This window comes from Lingula anatina, chromosome 2, assembly GCF_051362555.1.
Source record: "Lingula anatina isolate TDL-2025a chromosome 2, LinAna3.0, whole genome shotgun sequence".
Lineage (NCBI taxonomy): Eukaryota > Metazoa > Brachiopoda > Lingulata > Lingulida > Lingulidae > Lingula > Lingula anatina.
In genome coordinates, this window is record NC_141768.1 from 1,712,611 (window position 1) to 1,730,421 (window position 17,811).

The 17,811-nt window shown below is 37.8% G+C and overlaps 1 protein-coding gene across 6 annotated transcripts; it reads left to right on the top strand.

The window, feature by feature from the left end:
- The first annotated feature begins 1,331 nt into the window (after nt 1-1,331).
- LOC106170099 (complement receptor type 2) lies at nt 1,332-16,173 on the top strand. Of its 6 annotated transcripts, none has more exons than XM_087006433.1 (24): nt 1,335-1,543; nt 2,310-2,390; nt 2,946-3,167; nt 3,623-3,754; nt 4,455-4,490; nt 5,186-5,389; nt 5,532-5,717; nt 6,184-6,381; nt 6,524-6,709; nt 7,092-7,277; nt 7,831-8,016; nt 8,290-8,475; nt 8,942-9,145; nt 9,288-9,473; nt 9,809-9,994; nt 10,512-10,697; nt 11,476-11,643; nt 12,082-12,255; nt 12,489-12,668; nt 13,022-13,216; nt 13,584-13,775; nt 14,257-14,433; nt 14,948-15,133; nt 15,434-16,173. In XM_087006433.1, the coding sequence occupies exons 2-24, from the start codon at nt 2,330-2,332 to the stop codon at nt 15,577-15,579; spliced, it is 3,963 nt and encodes a 1,320-aa protein (XP_086862559.1). In that variant the 5' UTR covers nt 1,335-1,543; nt 2,310-2,329; the 3' UTR covers nt 15,580-16,173. The 6 variants fall into 6 exon arrangements, with proteins under 6 accessions (XP_086862564.1, XP_086862562.1, XP_086862561.1 ...); XM_087006434.1 differs by lacking the exon at nt 1,335-1,543 and adding an exon at nt 1,792-1,942; XM_087006436.1 differs by lacking the exon at nt 6,524-6,709 and having other exon boundaries at nt 1,333-1,543.
- Nucleotides 16,174-17,811: the final 1,638 nt, after the last annotated feature.

Here is a 17,811-nt window from a genome sequence, read left to right on the forward strand (position 1 = left end):
TTTCACAAGTTCACATCCACCTCTTTCGTCAAGTTAAATTTTTTCTCTGGGCGCCGTTTAGATGATTCTCTTGTCAATTTCTCCAAGTGTACCAGTCCAGTTGGATGTGCTGCTCTATATGAAAACAGTGTGTGTATGTATTAGTTTTATATATTTGAAACAAAGTAATACAACTTAACATTCACACGGTACAGTCGGTAAAATTATAAAAATAGAGATAAAAAAGAGCGAGTTCGTCAAGGAGTGGAAAGTTTTGAGATGAGTTTATATGTGGCAGGTTTATTTTTATCGCAAAGAGATAAAGAAACGTAATTTAGAAGGCATCATATCCGGACATATTTCTCCAGCATGGTAACCGTAACGTACTTGGCCTTATTATGGTCAACACTTTCTGTATCAAACAGTGGCGACACATTTTAAATAGTGCCCTTTGGTGGCAGTCGTACAGGCCCCTAGCCAGCAATTGCAAAAAGGGGGGGGGGGGGCATTTTTCTGAAAACGTGGACCTTTTGTCATGAATCCTTTGTTTACCTCGATCATATTTACGCAGAGTAAATCTTTTCCCAGCAAAAAAGGGGTTCTTTCAACCCCCCACCCCCGAACCCCACCCCACACCCTCGGCAACGTGCCTGGTCGTATCTGTTTGCAGGCACGTGTGCAGGTTAATATATTTGAAATTCTTAATGCAGTTTTTCCTGTGCAATTTTGGTCGTGTTGACGAGCTGATTTCTGCAAACGGTAAAGAAGGTAGTACCGGTACATAGAAGCACTGGCACATAGGTATATGCCCATTCTGTACATTTTAATGAACATTTAACGAAATATTACTTGTTACGTTATTACAAAGACTTTCCACGTGTCGTATGCACGTGAGACAGATCTTTGACACCAGAGAAGGAAAGCTACTGTTTTCAAACTAACACATCCCCCCCCTTAAAAAAAAAAAAAAAAAAAAAAAAAAAAAAAAAAAAAAAAAAAAAAAAAACAAAAAACAGAGCATTTTTCCAACACTGGAAATTTCCATCAGGACGGCTTCAGTGCTTCTCTGGGACAACAAATATCAGTTTTGCCCCCCTCCAACCCCTCCCCCCTACACACACACACACACACACACACACACACACACACACACACACACACAGACAAACGAGGGTCTACGTGGAACTCGGCAGCGCTGAAGGTCAAAGACAGTCCCTTCCAGCCATTCCTTGATCTCCAGTCTCGATACTAGTCCCCAGTACATTGCCGTGTACCCTGGCTGTGGGAAAACAATGTCCCAGCAAAGAACCTATCTTGTCAAAGACAAACAATTTGGTCATGATTAATATATTGCTGTTTTGTATCAATATGTTTCATAATTCGATAACCTGGAGACTAAGATACTTGAGTAAATATATCCAAGGCGGTTCCACAACTTGTCGACAATTTGGGTTCATCACTTTCGCTGGAGTGGATAAGAGGTGCGTTTCACAAGGCAGTGCCGGGGCTTCCTCGCAAAACCTCCACACAAATTTAATAGAGAACTCAGACAACGACCAAAAAGGTAGGTGGACAGGTTGAATCCGGTGATCGCCACATGTTTACCCTTTAAAAATTGTAAGTTAGCTTTTGCGGATGATCGCACCATGTTTACCCTTTAAAATTGTAAGTTAGCTTTTTCGGAAGATCGCCACGTGTTTACCCTTTAAAATTTAATGGTGAGCTTTTTACTGATCGGTTTATCAAATGTCATATTACAAGACAAATATTGGCATCTCTATTCAACTATCTTTCAACGATTATTTTAAATAACGCAGCATTTCCTGTCTCTGTAAATTGATAATGTGGCCTCAAATGTTCGTGACAATCACAAATTATTGATAAGAGTCCACAGCTGTGTATTTTCCTGAGTGTCCAGCTATGCACGTCTCTGTCTGTCTCCATTTGTAGCTGAAACACACAGGTTAGTGAATCTGTCTGCCATTTCATTACAGATACTCTTGGAAACTGAGTACAGATAATGCTCTTGATGTTATTCTGCACAGTTTGGCGAGCTGAAAATTTCAAGGAAGTCTGATGCTGCCACTACAGCGAGACATTTTAAAATGACAATGAATTTCTCACAAATGCATACTTCTTTATATTAACGATAAATTAGTGTTTCCGCTGAAACTATCCCCTTTTACTTTTCATCGCCAAAAACAGTGTTAATATTGCCATCCCCAAGAAAGCGAACTCTATGATCACGTGAAATACTGAGGTTTTTATGAAATTGTCCACGTCGTTGGATGGCCATACGGTTATTGTTTTTTTTTAATTGTTATTACCAGGGAACTGACCGAGGAAAGCGATGGGCGGTCTTGTACGAACAGCGCTGTACGCGTGTGGTGTTCTTCTGCTGGTAAACTTCGGTAAATATATTGAGAGAGAGAGAGAGAGACTGGCAAGAGTGTTTTCAATGTTTTATCCATAATGTACTTTGATGGCCAAGTTGAATTTGATATTTACCATGTTTTTACCCTCAATAAATTTAGTTTAATAAATAAATAATTTTTTTTTATCTGTCAATGGTTTATCTAATATGACAGTTCATTCAACTAATATATATATTACATATATATCGGATATTGATCACTGTCAGACCTCTTGAAAATGAAATGTAAACGCATTTAAGTTTTTTATTTAACTAAAAATGTGAAAACTACCCCATCGATATTTTCGTGAAAACCTTTCAGTATGCGTTAAGAAGCCAAAGTAACGGTTGGGTAGCCAACTATTTTCTAAAACAAGCTTTATGAAAAAGCAGCCAACTATCTAAACTGGATTCTTTTCATCTCAGTTTCGTTTATTTCTCTATTAGAAACACAGAGTGTGTGGAGAAACGATTGTGAATAAAGAATTTAACATTAAATATAAATATATGAAGTAATAAATAATTTCAAAACTTTTGTGTATCATATTTTCAGCATCCTGTCGCAAGACAAAAGGCAGTAAGTCAACGATCGCTCCCTATAAACCGACTACCAAAGGCACCAAAGGCACCCCGGCAGAGAAGACTTTATCAGCGAAGTGGAGTACGGTGACGTGCCACCAGGTGTCCGGTACATGCAGCAGCTCCTGTGGTAGAGGAAAGGTAGAGCTTCATGGTATCGGAGGGTGCATAACCGGCGTCTGTTGTGTCGACAAAGGTAAATGCAGGCCGTTACTCTGCAAACACAGAACGTTTTATAACGTTACCATAACGTTTTTTGGGGGTAAAATTAACGATATGGTAACGTTATAATAACGTTATGTGTTTGCTGGGTAATTACTGATATGTCTCCTTACATGTAGCAGTTTTGAACAGTCATCTAGAAAATGCAGGGTTGCCTGAAGCGAACTTTCTGAAGTGCACGCGTCTCTGAAACAACAGTTGATCATCACTGTAGTTAAATTGATAATACCAGAAGATACAAAATTTAAAACAACTTCGAATATGATTGCCAGTGGCCATCTTTCTCAGTATTTGACAATAATGCGTGTACTTTTTAAGCCATTGTCATGTATGTCCAGTTCTAGCAACTTGAATTTGTCTTCTTGAATGTTGTCGATCGTACGTTAAGGAGTTACTTAAGTTGTTGTTTTTTTATAACCAACTCAAAAGACGAAGGACCCTGTAAAGGATACTGCGGAGGAAATTGCCTGAGCTCGAAATACGTGGATAAATATTGCACGCAGAAAGGTTACGTCGCGTTGAATGAGTCCGTTTGTGTGGACAGTTCTAAAACATGTTGTGGTAGGTATATGGCTTTAGTTTGTGGGTATTTATGACATAGAAAGTTTTGATAAACGTGTTAAGATATGTTTGGGTGAAAAAAACGTCCTGAACTGAGCTAACTCGAAATTAACACCTGACAATTCGATGGAATCTTGTTTAGTACCACTTTAAGTAAGCGTGTCAGGTACAGATACGTTTCGATTCATTATTATTTATCTATTTGTAAGTTTTTTTTGTGACTGGTTATAATCGCCGGAATAAAATACTTGTGTATTTTTGATGTTCCTGTTATCTATTAGAAGAAGCTCCTAACCACCAACTTATTTCCTGTCTGTACACATACAAGCTTCTCTTAATCCCTTTCTCTTATCATACATGTCTAGACCCCAACCATATGGCATGTGTTAGTTGATAAAATTATAATCCGTTGCCCCTTTATCCACCGCTATACAGTATATTACACTTAAAGCATGTTTCTTATGGGGTTTAATGTGTTGGCTTACAAAAATTAAATAAGGAGGTTATTCCTGTTAATCTTTATTGATAATGCTGTGCAACATTTGAACATTTACATTTCTATTACGAAAATCGAAAAACCACGTGTGTGTGTGTGTGTGTGTGTGTGTGTGTAACAATTCACTGAGAAGTCAAACATTTCCTCGTTTTTTAGTTTTGAATCGGAAATAGCAAGTTTTACCATTGCTTTCTTTTCTTACAGTACCAAGTTCCACAAAGGCAGAATGCAGCAATAAAGGTAAAATATTTTGTTATTGCTGTGGCACAATAAACAATTTGTTGATATTGCTTCCGTCACTTATAGCGCTACTCCACGGGATTTCCCCGCCAAACTGAATTTTAGAAGTTCTCTCCACGCGTTCCAAGTCCCCTCACATTCATATATTTATGTCTTGTAATTTTTTTTTCACATTCCCAGTTTAGACTCTAAAGATAAAAAACTCTTTAGAAAAAAAGTTTATCCAAAGCGTACCTAGTAATGATGTCATCTTCTCAGCCTCCTTCAGAATAATCAAAACTACAAACGTTTATTAATCATAAAATACGTTTGAAAGATAGGCGTCGACGCGCTGTAGAGGGCGCGGTTTACCTTTACCAAGGATTGTAAAATAGACGAAATATTGATGAAAAGTATTTCATAAATACTTCAATACTTTTCCCTGTTCCAAGGGTCAGGGCTGACATCCACTGTAATATAAATATTAAAAATATATTTCTCCCAAATTCAATTTCAACCTGACAATCCTTATTCGCTTCAAACAAAGCAGACTGTTGGGTCTTTTAGAAAAATGTCACTACCGACAGATTCATCAAACATATTTCATTAAAATTAAATTTCATTTCATTGATTTCAACATCATGAAAATAGCAGCATAAAATGTTTCCAGAATATAAGGAATTTATTAATCCAGAACGGACGTTTTTCTATTGTAGATCCCTGTGGACCACCACCCGTAGTGGCGAATGCTGAAACGTCAAGTGCGTTGTCGTCTGCTCATGGTTCCGTGCTACGATATCAGTGTAAGAGTGGCTTTGCTGACAAAGCTGAATCCTCCAGGTTTTACCGCTACAAGCACCGCGGTGCTTATTACTGCAGAGACGGCTCCTGGATAAGCTACATGCCTATCAATTGTCAGCGTAGGTATTTTTGATGTTAAGATGATACAGATTAAGAACATGGGATATCTGAAACAATCCTGGCGGTTTTGTGGATTTGATATACTGGATTAGAAGGTTAATGATAATTAATATTCTTAAATTTGTCTTCTTAATTTCACAGAAATTTGTCAAAAACCTCCCACGGTAGCCAATGCCGTTGTTTCTGGAGCACCTCTCAGCGCAGCTAATATCTTCCAAGACGACACAGTAACTTATTCGTGTAAAACTGGATATGCCCAAATTGGCGGATCTGCTATCAGGACCTGTACAAATGGTGCTTGGAAGGGGAGTGACATCGTATGTCTACGTAAGTTGGACCTTGCATTATCAAATTGTACCGTTAACTCCTCTCTACATTACTTTAAATAACATATGGGCATCATAAAACTGTAGTATATATCTTGTTTTCAAAATACTTAATTGTGTATACAAATTAATGAAGAAATAAAATAGACGAAATATTGATGAAAAGTATTACATAAATACTCCAATACTTTTCCCTGTTCCAAAGGTCAGGGCTGACATCCACTATAATATTAATTTAAAAATATATTTCTCCCAAATTCAATTTCAACCTGACAATCCTTATTCGCTTCAAACAAAGCAGACTGTTGGGTCTTTTAGAAAAATGTCACTACCGGCAGATTCATCAAACATATTTCATTAAAATTAAATTTCATTTCATTGATTTCAACATCATGAAAATAGCAGCATAAAATGTTTCCTGAATATAAGGAATTTATGAGTCCAGAACGAACGTTTTTCTATTGTAGGTCCCTGTGGACCTCCACCCGTAGTGGCGAATGCTGAAACGTCAAGCACGTTGTCGTCTGCTCATGGTTCCGTGCTACGATATCAGTGTAAGAGTGGCTTTGCTGACAAAGCTGAACCCTCCAGGTATTACCGCTACCGCGGTGCTTATTACTGCAGAGACGGCGCCTGGATAGGCTACATGCCTATCAATTGTCAGCGTAGGTATTTTTGATGTAAAGATGATACAGATTAAGAACATGGGATATCTGAAACAATCCTGGCGGTTTTGTGGATGTGATATGCTGGATTTGAAGGTTAATGATAATTAATATTCTTAAATTTGTCTTCTTAATTTCACAGAAATTTGTCAAAAACCTCCCACGGTAGCCAATGCCGTTGTTTCTGGAGCACCTCTCACCGCTGCTAATATCTTCCAAGACGACACAGTGACTTATACGTGTAAAACTGGATATGCCCAAAATGGCGGATCTGCTATCAGGACCTGTACAAATGGTGCTTGGAAGGGGAGTGACATCGTATGTCTACGTAAGTTGGACCTTGCATTATTATCAAATTGTACCGTTAATTCCTCTCTACATTGTTTTAAATGACATAATTATAAGCATCATAAAACTGTAGTATATATCTCGATTTCAAAATACTTTTAAAATTGTCACAATGTGTATACAAATTAATGAAGGCTGAAGCATGTGAATACAACCACCCATATCAAAACTAAAAGTTTGCATTAACGAGTTTGCAGGAGTTTGCAAGAAAAATTTTTTCTTGCTGCTAATTTGCAGCTATATTTCTGCTAATTTGCAAGAAGTTATTGCAATTTGCAGCAATTTAGCAATTTTGCTAAGGAAAAGATATTGAAAGCCATCAGTTGGGTCAGATATATATAATCCATTCTTGTATTCCACAGAAATTTGTCAAAAACCCCCTACGGTAGCCAATGCCGTTGTTTCTGGAGCGCCTCTCACTGCTGCTAATATCTTCCAAGACGACACAGTGACTTATTCTTGTAAAACTGGATATGCCCAAAATGGCGGATCTGCTGTCAGGACCTGTACGAACGGTGCTTGGGAGGGAAAGGACATCGTATGTCAGCGTAAGAACCTTTTATTAATACAAATCATCTTTACTTTAAACATTCACTCATTTTCTCTTTACTTTGCTTTACTACCAGTGGTATACTATATATCGTTTTAAACTTTCTAACGTGTGTGCAATTTATCAATAAAGAATTACTAGGAAATCACTCAAAGAACGCAGATCTCTGCAGAGCACCTTGAAGTGATAAATTGTGGTAGTTGAGAGCACTTCCATTGTACGAAGTCATTGGTTCTGTCACGCAGAGTTGAAGAATCCTTTAAAACATCTTGGATGCATGTGATTTACCCGGTTACGGATCAGCGCCAAAATTGAAATATTAATTTAACTGATCCTTTTTGCGACGTATACTGAAATTTCATAAAAAATGTATCCTTTACATCTTGAGCTAAGCTGGTGACAGACAAACAGACAAACGGAGGAGCTCCTTGACTGAGGTAAAATACGGGTCCAAATATGAAAGCCAAATTAATAAAAGCTAATAATACCGATTGGATGAGGTATTTTAGTATATATTTGTTATATGATAATTCCTCCTCTCAATTCCACAGAAATTTGTCAAAAACCTCCCACGGTAGCCAATGCCGTTGTTTCTGGAGCACCACTCACAGCTGCTAATATCTTCCAAGACGACACAGTGACTTATACGTGTAAAACTGGATATGCCCAAAATGGCGGATCTGCTGTCAGAACCTGTACGAACGGTGCTTGGAAGGGGAGTGACATCGTATGTCAGCGTGAGTTTGGACCTCTCGTCATCGTTAAATAACTTCGTAAATTTCTCTTTACTTTGTTTTACTGCCAGTGCTTTATATTTCGTTTCAAACTACTAACTTAAATGTGTTTGGGTCTTTATGCATGTATATGGCCATGTTAATAAAATCTAATAACACCAATCGGGTAAAATATTCTAGTATATATATATGTCGTATGACATTTCCTCTCCTTAAGCAGTATTTATTTGTCATATGATAATTCCTCTTCTAAAACTCCTTTTCTTAATTTCACAGAAATTTGTCAAAAACCTCCCACGGTAGCCAATGCCGTTGTTTCTGGAGCACCTCTCAGCGCAGCTAATATCTTCCAAGACGACACAGTGACTTATACGTGTAAAACTGGATATGCCCAAATTGGCGGATCTGCTATCAGGACCTGTACAAATGGTGCTTGGAAGGGGAGTGACATCGTATGTAAACGTAAGTTGGACCTTGCATTATCAATGGTACCATTAATTCCTCTCTACATTGCTTTAAATAACATATGGGCATCATAAAACTGTAGTATATATCTCGTTTTCTAAAACTTTTAATTGTGTATACCAATTAATGAAGAATAAAATAGACGAAATATTGATGAAAAGTATTACATAAATACTCCAATACTTTTCCCTGTTCCAAAGGTCAGGGCTGACATCCACTGTAATATAAATATTAAAAATATATTTCTCCCAAATTCAATTTCAACCTGACAATCCTTATTCGCTTCAAACAAAGCAGACTGTTGGGTCTTTTAGAAAAATGTCACTACCGGCAGATTCATCAAACATATTTCATTAAAATTAAATTTCATTTCATTGATTTCAACATCATGAAAATAGCAGCATAAAATGTTTCCAGAATATAAGGAATTTATGAATCCAGAACGAACGTTTTTCTATTGTAGGTCCCTGTGGACCACCACCCGTAGCGGCGAATGCTGAAACGTCAAGCACGTTGTCGTCTGCTCACGGTTCCGTGCTACGATATCAGTGTAAGAGTGGCTTTGCTCACAAAGCTGAACCCTCCAGGTTTTACCGCTTCAGGCGCCTCGGTGTTTATTACTGCAGAGACGGCGCCTGGTTAGGCTACATGCCTATCAATTGTCAGCGTAGGTATTTTTGATGTTAAGATGAAACAGATTAAGAACATGGGATATCTAAAACAATCGTGGCAGTTTGGTGGATTTGATATGCTAGATTAGAAGGTATATGATAATTAATATTCTTAAATTTGTCTTCTTGATTTCACAGAAATTTGTCAAAAACCTCCCACGGTAGCCAATGCCGTTGTTTCTGGAGCACCTCTCACCGCTGCTTATATCTTCCAAGACGACACAGTGACTTATTCGTGTAAAACTGGATATGCCCAAAATGGCGGATATGCTATCAGGACCTGTACAAATGGTGCTTGGAAGGGGAGTGACATCGTATGTCAACGTAAGTTGGACCTTGCATTATCAAATGGTACCGTTAATTCCTCTCTACATTGCTTTAAATTACATATGGGCATCATAAAACTGTAGTATATATCTAGTTTTCAAAATATTTAATTGTATATACAAATTAACGAAGGCTGAAGCATGTGAATACAACCACCCATATCAAAACTAAAAGTTTGCATTAACAAGTTTTGCTGCTAATTTGCAGCCATATTTCTGCTAATTTGCAAGAAGTTATTGCAATTTGCAGCAATTTAGCAATTTTGCTAAGGAAAAGATATTGAAAGCCATCATTTGGGTCAGATATATATAATCCATTCTTGTATTTCACAGAAATTTGTCAAAAACCCCCTACGGTAGCCAACGCCGTCGTTGCTGGAGCACCTCTCACCGCTGCTAATATCTTCCAAGACGACACAGTGGCTTATTCGTGTAAAACTGGATATGCCCAAAATGGCGGATCTGCTATCAGGACCTGTACTAACGGTGCTTGGAAGGGGAGTGACATCGTATGTCAGCGTGAGTTTGGAGCTCTCATTATTATCAAAGCATTTTGTTAAATACTCTTTCCTTTGAACATTTACTCGTTTTCAACTAACGTACAAATTTGTGCGACTTGATAATAAAGAAATACTTGAAAATCACTCAAAGGACGCAAACCTCCCCCAAACACCTTGCAGTGATACATTGTGGTAGTTGAGATCACATCCATCCTACAAGGTCATTGGCTCTGTAGCGCAATGGTGTAGAATCCTTCTTGGCTGCATATGGTTTTCCGGGTAAAGGATCAGCGCCAAACCTTAAATATTTTAAGGTATCCTTTTTGTGACCTATCCTGAAAATTTCATAAAAATATATCCATAATTTTTTTAATTAAGCTGGCGATAGACAAACAGACAAACGGAGGTGCTCCTTGGCGGACGTAAAATACGGGTCCAAATATAAAAGCCAAGTTAATAAATGCTAATAATACAAATTGGATAAGGTATTTTAGTATATATTTGTCATATGATAATTCCTCTTCTTAATTTCACAGAAATTTGTCAAAAACCTCCTACGGTAGCCAACGCCGTCGTTTCTGGAACACCTCTCAACGCTGCAAATATCTTCCAAGACGACACAGTGACTTATACGTGTAAAACTGGATATGCCCAAAATGGCGGATCTGCTGTCAGGACCTGTACGAACGGTGCTTGGAAGGGGAGTGACATCGTATGTCTACGTAAGTTTGGTCCTTTCATTATTGATACCCTCACCATTAACTTGCAGTTGGTCGCCTCTTCTAGTGACGTGGGTTGACATTAATTTTGACCATAGGCTAATTCATTTTGTAAGACTGGGGAATAAATACCGTATCTTTTTAAGGATATTGTCACCGTTCGCAAAAAACTATTACTGCTGCCTTACTTACATTCTTTTGGGTAACAGATATATCTTCAGTGTTCTATGACTAAATTGATTAACATTTATACATGTGTCACAATTGCGATTTTGGGGTAAAAACTGAAAATTCGGTTTCTCAAATTTCTCTTTTACCTGAGCACCCACGATCATACTTTCAACGCCGATTTAATGGCACCATTTAGTACTCCGAAACTCTGCCAGCGATTTTTCATAAAAGTCTTAGTTAAGATTTTATCGTTGATAAGGCAAAATAATGGCTTTTTTGGTAAAAAATTAAGGGCTCATAACTCCATAGCAAAAACATTTAGATGTAGATTAAACATGTAGTTTATCTCATGTTTTAACAAATAGATTAACCTTCGTAACTTCATGTAATTTTTAAAAATACATGGTCAATACTTTGAATTTGGTGCACCGGAAAGTACTCCCACTTAAAACTAGGTTAAATTATGACTGCCCTTTGCAAAATATCAGGGCTGCTCCAAATTTGCTGCAATATGGCTGCAAATTAGCAGCGAAAATTGATTTTTTGCAAACTTCAGTATTGCTGCAAACGTTTTAATTTGCTAAGGGTGATCACCATATTGCTATTTTAGAGACATGTAGCGACCCCAGGAAGCTCTCCAAGTTAAGATTCTTGACAAAATCCACAGTTTTCAAAGAAGGAGACACCGTCAAATACATGTGTGAATATCAACCCGGGACAACTGCGACGTTACTGTGTTCAGACGGAGCGTGGGTGCACAGCGGCACCAAATGTTCTGGTACGAACACCCAAAAGTCACGCAAAAGTCACACTAAATCCAGTATTTAGCACTTAAGCTTCGTTCACAACAAATATGGCCGACCCACATGAAATCTTGTTGCGTAATCCTCGAGGGGGGTGTATTCAGTGTCTATTACGGGTTTACGCGGCAAGATTTTAAGTAGGTGGCAATATTCAATCCGCGGACAAGCTAGACCAGTGTTGTGAATGAGGCCTTAAATTGCAAGTTGTGGTTGAACATGTTGTGTATTTAAGTCAGAGAAGAATTTCATTGGCTGTGTTATGTAATAAGAATAAATTAATTTTTCTTCAATCTTATTACGTTATCTTTCAGAAATATTGGAGTTAATATATGCATATTGTAGTGACTCTACCCAAGACACTTTTTAAGTACAATTTTATGTGTCCAAAATGAATTATAAGCTTTGACTTTCAGAAAGATGCCCAGAACCCCCTACTTTCATCCATGCCACTTTAGTAAACAATAAAACATACGTAGAAGGCGACCAAGCAGTGTACGTGTGTGATAAAGGGTATATCAACAAAGACGGCTTAAGAACCTTGACCTGTGTTTCTGAAAAATGGGACGGCAAAGGCATTAAGTGCACGAGTAAGTTATCACCAAACTAAACAAAGTGTATGTTTTGATTAATAACCCGAGGAAGCTTATGAGAGATAATACGGAGACCATGCCATCTTTACCTTTGTATTCAGTATATGATTTAATTGCCATTCCTTAATTGGTTGTAAACACATTGTTCGCAGACTCATTTATTTTCAAATTGCTAGCTTATTGTCACTATGAGACGGTTAAATGTTGGAATGATTGTGGCTTGTTTTCAGAGATTTGCCCGCAGCCACCACTTTACCAGTTCGCCCAAATGGTTGAAAATGCATCGGCAATCTACAGCAGCGGGGACTCCGTGAACTACAAATGTTCGAAGGGCTACGAACCTTCCAACCCCATCAACGTTATGTGTACTGACGGCTTTTGGGTCAACCCTTCGAATAAGACTTGTAAAAGTAGGTGCTTTTATCGATACGACTTTATATTATTATTCATATAATTACTTTGTTTATGTAATTCCTAACTTGTGTTGGTCCCCATAACAGATTTAATTTGAATCGGCGCCATTTATAAAGTCAAGTTAAAACACATGATATCATTTTGTGGTTTTGATACATATTTGATACATTACAGCAGAAAATATTGGAGGATACTTGAACCAAGGTCCCTATTCAACTCCAAAGTTGTCTTCTGTGACAATGCCAATTTGTAGAGTGTACCTTACGACCACCTGTGTCTGACGTCTCAAGTATAAATAGCCATCGTAGATCATAATACTGCCTCGTTCACCCGTAAATCAATATTTCAGGAGCGTGTCCTACGCCACCATCCATTCCTGATACCACAATAAGTCCCCAAATCGGAAAAAGCGTTCCCACTGAGGGAGACGCGTTCACGTACAGCTGTGCCTCTGGTTTTGTGTCCACTGGCTCTGAACAGACACACGTTAAAACCTGTCGGGACGGGAAATGGACCCAGGGTAGCATTCAGTTTCAGTGCAAAAGTAAGTTGTTAAAAGTAATCTGAGTAAACAGTATTAGTACAAGAATAGGTTTACTATGTAAAAGAAATTGGGAAAAGTGACCAGTTGCTATACAGTAACTCCATAGAGATTTTATTTCGTGTCGACCAAAAAAGTTAGGACATTTTACATTTCGATCTTTTGCAGCGGATGGCAAGCATCTTATGGCTTTACTTCCCAGTTTTTACATTATCTACTGTTCATTTTGCAAAGTGGTTAAAAGGGGCCCTTTTAACCACTTGACAGAAAACTACATTAGCACGTGGCAAATCTGTGCAGTCTGCGTGTTCGATCTTTGCAGGGTTGTCATTCTCAATTACTGCTCATTTTCATAACGTTCTGGTTACAGGGACATGCCCATCTCCACCAAAACTTAATAACACCAACCTGTTATCTTCGCCGAGTGCCACGTATGTTGAAGGCAAGACGGTCACTTACCGATGCCAGAAAGGATACCAGCACTCTAAAGACCCAGCGGAAAACCATCTGATGACTTGTTCTGACAGTGGTGTGTGGAAAGGATCAACATTTATTTGCAAACGTAAGTTGGCAGGATTCGAACTGATAATGTGTGTTAAAATGTTATAACGCCATTTGTAGTTTGATGACTGTCGTCAACCGGACTATATTACATGTATACCCTTAGCAAAATGAAAAGTTTGTCGGAATATTGCAACAGTATTGCAGCAAATTCGCTGCAAACTGTAAGTTTGCTGAAACGAGATTGCATGAGTTTGCAAGAAAAAAAATAGTTGCTGCTAATTTACAGCCATAATGCAGCAAATTTGAAAGAAGGAATTGCAGTTTGCATTTATATTGCAGCAAATTTGCTGCAACAGGTCTAATGTTTTTCTAAGGGTTGTTGTCTCTGTTCAATCGCTTTTGTGTTAGACCTAGCACTTCGGACGCATGAAATTTACGAACTCCAGGTAGAATCAAATATTGGTTGTACTACGTTTACTGTGAAATATTTTGGTTTCAGTTATTGTGGAATGTTATAGAAAATTTCTATCATTCTACAGGTACTTGTACACCCCCACCAAGTGTCCAGAACACCAACGTTGTGATGCCGGTGTTACCAATTGTAGAGGGCAGCAGTGCATACTACATTTGTAAAGGCAACTCCGTGCAAGCTGGTGGTTCCTCTATCAAAACCTGCGTCGGAGGCAGTTGGAAGGGAGTTGATATCATCTGTGAAAGTAAGCCTATGTTTTGTTTTTATTTGTTGTCTAATTGTATTCAGATATGAAATTTGAAAAAAAATAATAATTGAAAAATCTATTAAATTCGAATGATTTCATTGTCTGGGAGGGTCTGGTTCGTGTCCCGTTTCACAGCCTTTTTTAATCATTGGACAAACTGATAAACCATTTCTCTAAAAAACCTTTATGTATTCCTCCAGGTGAAGAACTATATATTATGACAAACGCAGTGTTTTAAAACTGCATGGCAGTTTGGAATTGTAGTATCTTAGTTACTGGGTATGATAAACCGCCCAACTGAAAAACTCAATTTGATAAACAGCAATGATGTCCTAGTCATAGGAAAACACCAAAAGACAACTTACATTTCTATGGGCAACTCCAGACGATGAGGCACATGTGGGTTACACTGTTTCAAAATGTATTCCACTTTTTTCATTGAATTTTTAATTTTAATTTAAGTTTTGTTTCATTATCTTACTTTTTTGTATTTCAACCTATTGTGTTACAGAGTTCTGCAGCGGGTTGCCATATGCTGAAAATGCAGACACCTTGATAGATCATTTCCCTGATGGGAAACTAAAAGAGGGTGCTCGAATCATCCATCGTTGCAAGATAGGCTACATTAAGGCTGAGGGTGACGATACAAGAACATGTACTAATGGCACGTGGTCAGGAAAAACTTTCAAGTGTGAAAGTAAGAATCAAAACGTGGCAATGCTTGTGGTAAACCTAATTTGGCGTTAAAATGTGTTTTCTAACTGTGAAAAGACGATGATAATCAGCCTTTCACCCTACTGTGTATTTTAGACCGGGAATATGCTAGATTATATTTCCAATCTGGTTGTAGAAAACGTTGCTGTCAGATTCCAACAGAGGTAATGTATTCTTTATCGACACTGTGTCATTTGACTCTCCTAAAACTTGACAAGTTTTGGCAAACTGATCATCCCTTTCTGTCTGTATGTCTGTTTTTATTTTATCCTATATTCTATAGTGATTACCACCCGTGTGACGTCACCCAAACCGGTGTCTACGGCCCAGATGAAGACGACTACGACACCTAAGACTGTAGAGACCACGGACACGGGATCGGGAGCCATTGAAAACGACGTACTGGTGGAAGAGTACCTTTTGGGTTGATTTTCAGAGAAGGACGCATTTCAGTAGTTTTATAGCAGCTGACAAACTGGAATTGAATAAAGAAGGACTGAATTCCATTTCCTTTGAAACGTCTGAGTAAATTCTGAAATTCACAAACTGCTCGCTATCCTTTCATCAGTCAACTGGATTAATGTCTAACGGTTTTACAAGAAATAACTGCTTAAATGTTGGGCTTGTATATACACTTACAATTTTACTTTTAGGATCCTGGGATATATTTAGTTAATGCATATCGAGGAGATTTAGTGCATCATTTCAGTTTATTTTCATTGAAGTGTGTTCTCTGAATAAAACAGTGGTGTCGTAACGAAAACAATAACCCTGTAATAAAATACGTACAAGAATTAAGCTGGGAGGAATTTGATTTCATTTCGAGCAATTCCATTGGCCGGGAATATTGGATATCTCGTTTTTCACGTTTTCCAAAGTAAGCCACTTTGTAACGATCATCCATTTTCACACTTAAAAAAAAACATTTAGTTTCTGAACCACCTTATAAGTGATGTGCTTTAAAAATTCCCGGAATATCCATCAAAACCAAGCATTTTTGAAGAATAAATGATTAATGTTCAACCACCTTTTATTTGTTACTTTGTTGAAACAATACTCAATAAAGTATGAACATGGTGTCTGTAACTGCCCAGTTTAAAGATCAAATTATCAATGATTGTAACGGCAGCGAACGAGAAGAATTTTGTATACAGTGGACGAAGATAGTTCCTTTTTTTATTCAGAGTAGGCTTGTTAAGGACCAAAAATTGGCCAAACGCTGCATTTTGTAGTACAAATGTCTAACTTGGCATGTATGTTCCTTGGGCCAAAAGAAAATTTTTATCCGATGCATAAGTTAGCGTAACTAGCATAAATTATACAAATTAGGAACCAAAATATAATATTTCATATTTCCATCAGTTTTTTTGCCTAAAACACGTATAGATTATCAAACCTAACTAAATTAGGGACAAGGAACCCATTTTTGACATTATGGAAACAATTGGCGGCCGTTTTGTGAATCAGATTCAAGATGGCCGCCATCCACCATTTTGAAAGTGGACATAATTTTGCTATAGGCCTATTATGTTGATTTCTAAAGTGTTTGGCCTACTATACGCGTAATATATCGATTCTTACTAGTCATTTTGGATATTGTTTGGGTGATAGAAGGTGATTTGAAGGGACAAAGAGGGTGTTTTAAGTGAATTTCAAAATATATGTCAGAGAAGGCTGCAAAACCGTGGATATTGATAATGACCCCTATTCAAATTTATCTCAGTGCAATTTTTTTTTGGTTATATACCATCGATACTGGGCTAAATTAGGAGGAAGAAACTCATTTTTGCCATTATGGAGGCCATTGGTGGCCATTTTGTCCCTAAAATCTAAGATGGCCGCCAGATACCATTTTAAAATTGAGCATAATTCACCATATTGAAACTACACACATTGGACAATAGAAGTGTCACCCCTACTGAACCAATACTTTGGGGGTGATAAATGACTGTGGAATGATATGCTCCTAGTATCATTTTATTAACATCAAATTTCACAAAAAGTCCAACAATACAATTCCATGGTACAGCGGTTTTATACTCATTAGTCACATTATAAGTAGACCAGGCATTATAACTTTGATTACTCTGATTCAAGGGGTGACACTTCTATTGTCCAGTGTGTGTACATTTGTGAAAATAGTTCAGCTTCCTTGTGTGGTGTTGTTAGACTGTCCAAAGTCCATAGCCAAAGCATTTAATCATGACCACTGTCTCTATAGTGAAGCTTCTGTTCCACATATATTTTTGTACATTCTGTCGTAGGAAACATTTTGTAAAGCAAGTCACCCAAAAGTTAAAGGTATTCCATGAGGGATCCTAGCACAGTTAGGACCTTGTGTAGCTGTTATAAAGTCGGGTGACATCATTTGTCCTTTAGGGTACTGACATTACCAGTTTGTTGATGCATCTCTGACTAAGACCAACCAACTCTTCAGCAAGAGCCTGCCTCAACCCATCCAGTGCTAGATATCAGTATTCCGTGGTCAACGATTTTCATGAAACGCTCTATGAGATTTATATCAGAAGAATAAACATTTCAGTCCAGTTTCTTAACGTCTTGCATAGTGAAAACCTTTTATTGCATCAATGAGAATAAAATTGGAGTCATTTGACACTCTACCCAGCGGGCAAATTATGTTGTTTTAACGTTGAAACAACG

Bases quoted from the DNA above. Each gene is read 5' to 3' on its own strand.
- LOC106170099 (XM_087006433.1), top strand. From the start codon at position 2,330: ATGGGCGGTCTTGTACGAACAGCGCTGTACGCGTGTGGTGTTCTTCTG. The intron at 3,168-3,622 runs GTAAATGCAGGC...CCAACTCAAAAG, and splicing joins CGTCTGTTGTGTCGACAAAG to ACGAAGGACCCTGTAAAGGA. The intron at 8,017-8,289 runs GTGAGTTTGGAC...TTAATTTCACAG, and splicing joins GAGTGACATCGTATGTCAGC to AAATTTGTCAAAAACCTCCC.